The sequence below is a fragment of the Saprolegnia parasitica genome (genome assembly GCF_000151545.1).
Source record: "Saprolegnia parasitica CBS 223.65 unplaced genomic scaffold supercont2.302, whole genome shotgun sequence".
NCBI classification, from domain to species: Eukaryota; Oomycota; class Saprolegniomycetes; order Saprolegniales; family Saprolegniaceae; genus Saprolegnia; species Saprolegnia parasitica.
The window spans coordinates 4,682-13,114 of record NW_012156696.1 but is presented as its reverse complement, the minus strand read 5'-3'; the positions used below and the strand labels follow the sequence as shown (position 1 = coordinate 13,114).

Below are 8,433 nucleotides of genomic sequence, written 5' to 3'. Positions count from 1 at the left end.
ACGTGGTGGCCATCCCGTCCTCATCCGTGAACGTCGTCTCGAGAACCCATTTCGGGATCGCGCGCGACTGCAGATGCAGCGTGTACGCCATCGCGTCTTCGCAGTACCCGTGGTCTCGGACGCCCGTGTTGAGGTAAATGTCGACGGCAGGGCACTTGCGCAATTCGGCCAGAATCGCTGCGTGCGGACTGTCGCGGTGCAGCATGTCGCTCGAGTTGCGGGCGGTCCATGGGATGAGCACGTTGTCTTCCTTGCGGCAAAAGACGTTCAAGGCGATCAAGTGCAAGAGCTCGGCGTCGTGCGCCGCGTGGAGCGCGTCGATGGCTGCGACGTCAACCCAATTGGGCTCGTAGTGGGCTTGTACCGGTACGCGCACACTGGGTGAGGAGGGCCTGCCAAAGCTGCCCGCCACCAGCGCGAGGTGTACGAGCGTGAAGACAGCGAGCGCCACGAAGGCGGCCTTGACCCATGCGTCGCTCGATGGCATTGCGATCTTTTTTCGAGCTACGGTTGACAGAGGTGCGCGATCCAAACCAGATGGTGCCATCTCATCTGCGTGCACGGCCATGTCGTTCCTTTCGCCACCATGGCAACCTACTGTACTCGAGCTGGAGGTGGGAGAGAAGACGACTCTGTCGTGCACCATGTTTAAACCATGCGAGGTGACGACAAGGCGTACAGCGAAGGCGCGCACCCCGCGAGGGTGGCTTGTTTGAAAAGTCGGACAGAAATCTTTCGAACGTTCCATCGACAGCCGTCGGCCATGTTTCGAAAAGAAAACCAGGCGCCAGACAAGATCGTGTTGGGCGCTGGGCCCAATACGACATGCAATCTCGGTTGAATTCCTAAATGCAATACGAGCTCGTTGTTGTTGTTGTTCAACTGAGTTCGAATTATAAAGATATGGTGGACTTCCTACTGCGCTCGTGAGGCGTCGCCGGTGCGTCAGCGAGGAGCGTTAGTGGTCGTGATTCGAGATTGTGCGAGGGACCAGGTAGCGTGCACACCAAGGGTCTTCGCGTAGAGCGACCAGCGACGCGGCAAGAGATGGTACCACAGCGCGACGAGCCAAGTGCCAGACATGCAGTATTGCGACAGTATGTAGCTGCCTTGACCGCGAGCGTGGCAGCGGGAAGTTGCGTCAGCGTTGATTCACGAGCTATTATAGTTAAGGCATCGAACGACGACGAACCACGTTAACGGGTCATTTGTCGCTAGTATGGAGTGTCCTAGTATCATCGATGGATATATCGTTTGGACGACCAATGCGGGTGCCGCATACAAAATTCACAGCCAATCGGCATGCCCGTACGGACGACTTTTGACCAATGCATGGGCTAGATTTTGAACGTCACCCGGCGAATCTTTGACGTGTCCCACTCTGCTCTTGGCATCACCAGCTTCAAGCACTGCGGTGACGATCGTCTCCTTCCATCAGCCAAGCATCCAGCGTCTTGGCGCCCAAAACAGCGAAGAAAACAGAGAAAACTTTCTAAAAACAGGTCGTTGCGACCTGGGAAAGTTGTGGAAGACACCGCCATAGCTAGCGCTGGTCCATCGCCGTCACGGCGCGCCGACATATACAGTGGCACCCTGTTTCTCCGGCACCACATCTTGTCCCGACCTGTCCAATCATACCCGGTCGAATCGAAGGGTTCGAGACACGGCGCGGAATCAATGCGGCCGAGTTCAGGCGCGGCACTCCCCTAGACCGTGCTCTATCGACAGCAACCCAGAAGGTCGCGTCAACCTCCACTTTCAACACTGACGTTGCGTGCTGGCTGGGTCGAGGAAGAGGCTCCAGAGCAGACTTGCAATGGACAATAGTATCTTCATATTTATAGTCGAAGCGGCATGTCGCAGGGTTTTTAACCAATCAAACGTGCCCATGGACCATCGACCAGACGATTGAAAAAGTGCATTCTCCCAACGGGCAGCAACATGCCACCGAGCGGCGCGTGGACCAAGGCCGCCTTCGTGGCGCTCGCCGTCTTCATGCTCGTACACCTCGCGCTGGAGACGCGAGAGATGGCCTCGCCTAGCGTGCTCCAGCGATACGCCGTTGAGCCAGCGTCGACGAGTAGCATTGACGCGCTCCACGCGGCGCACGACGACGAGCTCTTGCACTTGATCGCCTTGAACGTCTTTTGCCGCAAGGAAGACAACGTGCTCATCCCATGGACCGCCCGCAACTCGAGCGACATGCTGCACCGCGACAGTCCGCACGCAGCGATTCTGGCCGAATTGCGCAAGTGCCCTGCCGTCGACATTTACCTCAACACGGGCGTCCGAGACCACGGGTACTGCGAAGACGCGATGGCGTACACGCTGCATCTGCAGTCGCGCGCGATCCCGAAATGGGTTCTCGAGACGACGTTCACGGATGAGGACGGGATGGCCACCACGTACTTTGAGCTGTGTCCGCGCTCGGCCATCCTCTTTATGAACCACTACTGGGAAGAGGTCCATGAAATGCCACGCTTTCCGTCCACGAAAAAGATCGTGCTCATGCCCAACGTCGAGATGGGCGAGCTAAAACCATCGCATTACCACCGCGTGGACATTGTCTTGGCCAAGTCGCGCGATGCGTACAACCGCATCTGGGCCTGGTCCGTTGCTGTGATGCATCCAGAAAGAGTTCTCTCATCTAATGGGCTGTAGGTACAACCAAGACTTCAACAACCCACGCAGTGCCAAGGTGCTCTACACGCAGCATACGACAAGCGACGCCACCGTCTTGGTGCGCAATGCGAGCCACCACGGCCAGCTCAATGACACCCTCGCACCCAAAAACTTTAGTCGGCTCAGCGTCGTGCACGCCAACGGCAAGAGTCCGTTCAAGAACGCGGGGCGAATGCTCCAGTGCTGGAAAGACCACCCCGAGTTTCCGATCTTGCACCAGTACTCGAGCGACGACTGGTCCAACGGCACGTACAACGAGCTCTGGCGTGGCCATCCGCCGGCCAACGTCGACTTTCACTTTGGCAAGTACGTCTCGTCCTTGGGCTTTGCCAAGATCTTGAACGACGCGACGGTGATCGTGTGTCCAAGTGCCATGGAAGGGTATTACCCTCGACTCGAATGAATGCATCGAGTCCATTAACGAACGCATCGAGTAGGTTTGGCCACTACATCAACCAAGCGCGCGCGGCGGGAGCCCTCGTCGTGACGACGGACGCGCCCCCCATGGACGAGTTTGTCGACGACGACTCGGGGGTGCTCATCCACGGCATCACGCCGTGGGCCGACAAGGCCACGATGGGCCAGAACTTTATGTTTGAAGTGCCGACGCGGGCCATTTGCGAGTCGATTCAAGACATCCTGGCCATGGACCCGCAAGAGCGTGCGCGGCGCGCGGCCAACGGCGTGCGGCGATACTTCAAGCAACTACAGTATTTCAAGCAGAGTATGCAGACGCTGCAAGCGATGGTGTATCAACGTTTATAGACAATTATGGTTGCTTCTTTTCATTTCTATCTCTCGGCGAGTGGAATCCACCACAGGATGGATCTCTCCGTGGGCAGCTCACTCCCAACGACCAAGTGCTGGTGCCAACTCCCACGCAATCAGGCGTCGCACTACGTATGCGAAGTCTCTGAGTTAGTTTTTGCTCATTTAATTTCAACGCGAACCCGTTTGATTGATTGATTGATTGATTGATTGATTGATTGATTTCTTCCCTTTACTCTACAAAACGACATGTGCAGCTCGGTTTCCATCAAATTGAGAGAGGCGACATCACGACCTTGTTCGCGTAGGTTGACCCGAATCGCACAATGCCATTCTATTCCTCCTTGTCGAGTTGGATCGACGTGTGAGGCTGAGGGCAGCCACGCACGCTGTGGAGGACCACGCAGTATTCTTGAAGGCGGTTTTGAGACAACTCCCAGCTAGGCGACCCCAATTCTAGCCGTCGGTCACCAGCACAGGCAGCGTAGTGACGATCTCGAGCTCGGTTGTGCTCGTCACGTCTCGCAGGATGATAAAAATTAGTACAACAACTGTCTTTCCCATCGCATGGGTCTATTCAAGGTCGGGCTTTTGTCGACGCTACGGTGCTACGGTGCGGTGAGATCCACGGTCCACAATTGGCCGTCGTCCGTGGCATTGAGGGAGCTACTATAGACAAAGTGACCATCAAGGGGCTTCAAGTACTCGCGCCGCGTCATGTACTCGCCCTTGAAGTCTTTGAGCCGAATGTGCGTCTCACTCACGTCTTCGCACGTCCAGTGGGTCGAATCCGAGGCTTGCCACTTGGTATAGCGCTGCACGACCTGGTTGGCGGCGTTGCCACAGTTTTCGCAGCGGCTGTAGAAGCGGCCGGTGTCCATCTGGAGCCCGAGCGAGCCGCCCGGGATCGTTGCGATCGTGATCGAATGCCACCACTTGTTGACGCGGGCTGGCAGCTTGTAGCTGTACGCGTCGAGTGTGCAGCCAACGCAGTACCCGAGGTAGTGTTTGGTGCTCCCGACCATCTGCGCGAGGTAGATCTTCTTGCCATCCACCAAGGTCCGGCAAATGGAGAACGGCGCTGCCGTCGTTGGTGCCGGCGTCGTCGGCTCCGGGGTCGTCGGAGTGCACGCGTCATGGGCGACGGCGCGGGCCAACGCCACAAACCCAAGAAGGGACGCGAGTTGCATTGTGCGCGGCGCAATCGAAAATGCAAAGTGACAAGGTGGCGCTGTCGCTACTGACGACTATGCACTGGTCAGCAACCTGTAAGTATAGAAGGACCTAGAGAGAGGTCCGATCTGGTGCTGCCAGCATCCTACCATCATGTTTGTAACGTGTCGCGCCAAGGTACCCTTCTGCCAACACCTGGCCACACATCGTGCATTTCAGCTTGCGAGCCACTCGAGCCCCAACCCCCGAATACAAGGTCCGACAGCTCTTCCAGACGTACGTAGATGACCTAAACATCGTCCATACTACCGCTGCAATTTAAGCAGATCATCATTGCATCTGTCATGTGGACACAATGGGGCACAGGATCGCTACAGCATTTTGTGTGCAGGTTTGGAACTGTTGGGGATGATGACGTAAGAAGCGATCGAGCAAGGAGGGGACGTAGGTCCAGAATGGAGCTTGCTCTAGTTGTCTGGACACTTGTGCAGCGTGCCGCTCCGAAATTATGGAGTACGCTTCGTTTGTGGACGACGAGACTCGAAAAACAGGGTGTTTACGCGGTTCAATTCCGTCAAGTACGTGAACGACACGACAACCGACTGGTCCCTAGAGTTGACGGTGCAGCGAGCCTTTTTAAACCGAGACGTCGGTGGTTGGACTGGCGGCCGCTTCGTCGAGCTCCTTCTGAATCGCATCGGCTTCCGAGCCCGAGGTTGGCTGGTACTGGGGCTTCTTGGCCTTTCGGGGCCGGCGGCGCTTGGCGAGCACTACAGCAAGCGCGACGACAACGACGAGCGAGATAAGGCCGATGGCCGCGACCACCGATGGTGTCAGCGCGGCCGTGGTCAGTCCCTCTACAACGGCCCATGAGTCTTGACATTTCAACGGTCCGACTACCTCGCGCGACCACCGAAGTGGCTTGGTCCTCCGTCACACGCACCGCCTTGGTCTACATCGCCTCGTGAGTCATTGTCGCAACGCTTGCATCAAGTTGTACGGTCGAGTAAAAGTAGGTGTGGCCTCGAATGCGGTATCCATTCGATGTCGCTTCGTACCTAGCCATGATCGTTACTCGATGCTGCCACGATGCAGGAGCGCGCACGAGGGGTCGGTGCGTGCATTCACCAGATGGCTCTGCGGGCGCACATGTGGCGACGGATGGGCCTGTGTCGCCCAACCCTAATATCGTAGTGAATCATCCTTCGATACACCTCTCTTTCTTGGTATCTACAATGGACAAACCTGGTCCACCATGGCGGCAACGCGAACGTACAAGGCGCCGGTCGCCGTGGCGTTTATAGGCAGCGAAATGTAATCCATAAAGAACGGCCCATTCGACGCGTTCTGGCTCGCGGACGGCGGCGTCTCAGCGTGGACATAGAAGCCTCGCCTACGGTACCGAGACACCCTTTTGTTTTGGCTCGAGGCGAGATGTCGATAATACCGGGTCCGGCCTTGGTGCGAAGGATAGGTTTGTGTCTCTACATAGAGAGATGAAAGGCTTTTACGCAAATAGGTAGTAGCGTGTCTGTACTCGACGCCGGAAATTCCGGGTCACTGGACACTTGGACGAAAGTTGCATCCACTTGAAAGCTACCGAGGACCTCCCACCCCACGCGGAGATGGGTCGTCGCCGCGGAGACGAGGCAGTCGTCGCCACCGAGGCAGTCGACGGCTACGTCGCCTAAGCCTGCGGGTGGTGCCGCCACTCTGTTCCACTATACAAAAAAGGCTCGTTCGCCGACCTATATATCCGTGCACGAGGTCCTACCTCGGACGTGGTTGCTAGCCAGCGAACGTACGGCTGCACCATATCAATGAGAAGCAGCCCGAGGCGGATGTTTTGAGGCACATGGCCTTCCGGTGCGATCGCGAGGTCCTAGCCAGTGCGCGTCGCCATCCTGACTGCGAGAGAGACGGTATACTTGAAGATCCGCGCCGTAGATCGCACGTTTGGCGCCAAGACTCGACGCCGACGGCTGCTTGGCATTGGAGGTTTCGACGAGAATGTTGAACGCGCGATGAGTGGCGTTGTTGTAGACGGTCTTCTCGGCTGGGTACCCGCCGTACTGCGACGGCGTGCACGGCGTAAAGACGGGCTCTGCCGCCAACGCATTCTCCCACGACGCCGCATATCTAGGACATAAAGTTGCGTGTTTCTCGACACACGAACGTTCGTCGTACGCCCAGTCTTCCATGCCGCCGTAGACACCATAGACCACGTCGTTCATCGTGCCCGTCGGGTAGTACGTGCCGTCGGGAAATGGCCCGGCAAAGCGAGCGAGCGCATCGCCGAGCTGCACCTGGCTCGTGTCGTCCGGCGACCGCTCACTTCGGCCGCCTGCAGTGTCGTGCCATGAGCCATCATCGACGTCGAAGATCGATGGCTCGTACTGGTCATGTGGTTGGGCGAGCCCCACTCGTAGGTGACGCAGCGCATGCCACCGTGAAAGGTCATGGCCAGCTGGAACAAGTGATCGCGCCAGACCTCGTTCACCGCGCGACTGCATTTTGGTCAAGACCATAGACGGACATGGGCGAGTTTAGAGTACCTTGTCATGGCCTCCATGCAGTGGCCGTTGACCTTGTAGTTGTAGTCGCGGTTCGGGTCGATGCCATTCTCTTCGCGCGTGTGCTGAAAGTACCCAAACGCGTTGGTCATGGGCATGAGGTAGATCGCGCGCGTGTTGACGAGGCTACGCGCGCAGTGAATGCGTGCAGTGGTGGCGCAGATGAGGACGTACCGCCAGATCCACTCTTGCGTCGAAAGCACGTTGGCGTCGTCAGATGGCTCGGCGACGTACGCGTGGGCGTACGACGCCAGAAGCAGCGCGAGCTCGATCGTTGCCTGTGGCCCGACGCGCTCGTCGCCGTGCAGCGCGCCGCTAAAGAAGACCTGCGGTCGGTCCTTCTGCAGCGTCGACTCGTTCGTAATGCGCAGCACGTATTGCTTGCACGGCGCCGGCGCGTTCTCTTCCTCGCATTGCAGCTCGGGCGGGTACGGCAGGCCATACCGGTCCTGCGCCACAAAGAGGTCCACGAGGCCCGGCGACGTCTCATTGAGCGTCTTCATCGTTGCGACCATCTCGGCGTACGTGCGATACGCAAAGACGTCGGCAGCGATGGCGGCGCCAGCGAGCGCCAGCAGCCGCAAGACCACGCGCAGCGGCATCTCCTGCAAGTGCAAACTGGCGACCTGTTGCGGTATCCGGATATTCACACACGTGGGAAACGCGATGTGTTTTCCACGTGAAAAAGGCCGCGTGGAATATGACGTGGCACATCACTGAGCACAGCGAGCGCTTGATGCACCACACATTAAGAAGTCCTCGAGAAAGACGAACTTGGCAATGCATTTCACCTGCTGCATGTGTGGGCCGTCACAGCACCGATGCGAATGACAGAAGAGGGGTCCGTAGTACGCAGTCCCAAGTAGCCACGTGGCGGCGAAGGACCATGTATCGGACATAACTATGCTCGGTACTTTGGTGCGACGACAACCTCGAATGCGCTGTTCATCGAGGCTCCACGCTTGCACGCGTCGCATGGAGCAGTCTCGTCCATGGTCCAGTAACCAGCGTCGAAAAAGGTTGTGGGAAAGCCCAACAGCTACTACCACTCAATGCGGCGGGCACGGCGCAATCCGAAGTGTTCCAAGCCTGTTCGTTCCCAACTCGACTGCGTCGCCGTCAAGTGACCGAATGCGATCCTTGATAAACACTATAAGCTTCCTACCCGCCAAGCCTTCGCCCTTGCCCCCACCAACGATGCGGCCTCGGTACCCTTACACCCTTACACCCTTACACC

General features: G+C 57.6%; 3 protein-coding genes across 3 annotated transcripts; 1 reads left to right on the top strand and 2 right to left on the bottom strand.

Moving 5' to 3' along the window:
• Window positions 1–1,941: 1,941 nt before the first annotated feature.
• On the top strand, window positions 1,942–3,447 carry SPRG_21753 (hypothetical protein; the record flags this gene model as incomplete). Its single annotated transcript, XM_012355766.1, has 3 exons — window positions 1,942–2,609; window positions 2,662–3,063; window positions 3,120–3,447. 3 exons carry the CDS (start codon window positions 1,942–1,944, stop codon window positions 3,445–3,447), a joined length of 1,398 nt encoding a protein of 465 aa, XP_012211156.1.
• Window positions 3,448–4,025: 578 nt separating this feature from the next.
• Window positions 4,026–4,640, bottom strand: SPRG_16466 (hypothetical protein; the record flags this gene model as incomplete). The annotated part of the gene is made up of 1 exon (XM_012355765.1): window positions 4,026–4,640. One exon carries the CDS (start codon window positions 4,638–4,640, stop codon window positions 4,059–4,061), a length of 582 nt encoding a protein of 193 aa, XP_012211155.1. The 3' UTR covers window positions 4,026–4,058.
• A 531-nt stretch (window positions 4,641–5,171) lies between these two features.
• On the bottom strand, window positions 5,172–7,815 carry SPRG_16465 (hypothetical protein). The gene is made up of 13 exons (XM_012355764.1): window positions 7,371–7,815; window positions 7,179–7,322; window positions 7,021–7,130; window positions 6,811–6,967; window positions 6,552–6,762; window positions 6,398–6,505; window positions 6,161–6,344; window positions 6,071–6,107; window positions 5,869–6,016; window positions 5,729–5,805; window positions 5,624–5,681; window positions 5,524–5,575; window positions 5,172–5,480 (listed from the first exon to the last, which is right to left on the bottom strand). The coding sequence occupies exons 1-13, from the start codon at window positions 7,796–7,798 to the stop codon at window positions 5,260–5,262; spliced, it is 1,935 nt and encodes a 644-aa protein (XP_012211154.1). The 5' UTR covers window positions 7,799–7,815; the 3' UTR covers window positions 5,172–5,259.
• Window positions 7,816–8,433: the final 618 nt, after the last annotated feature.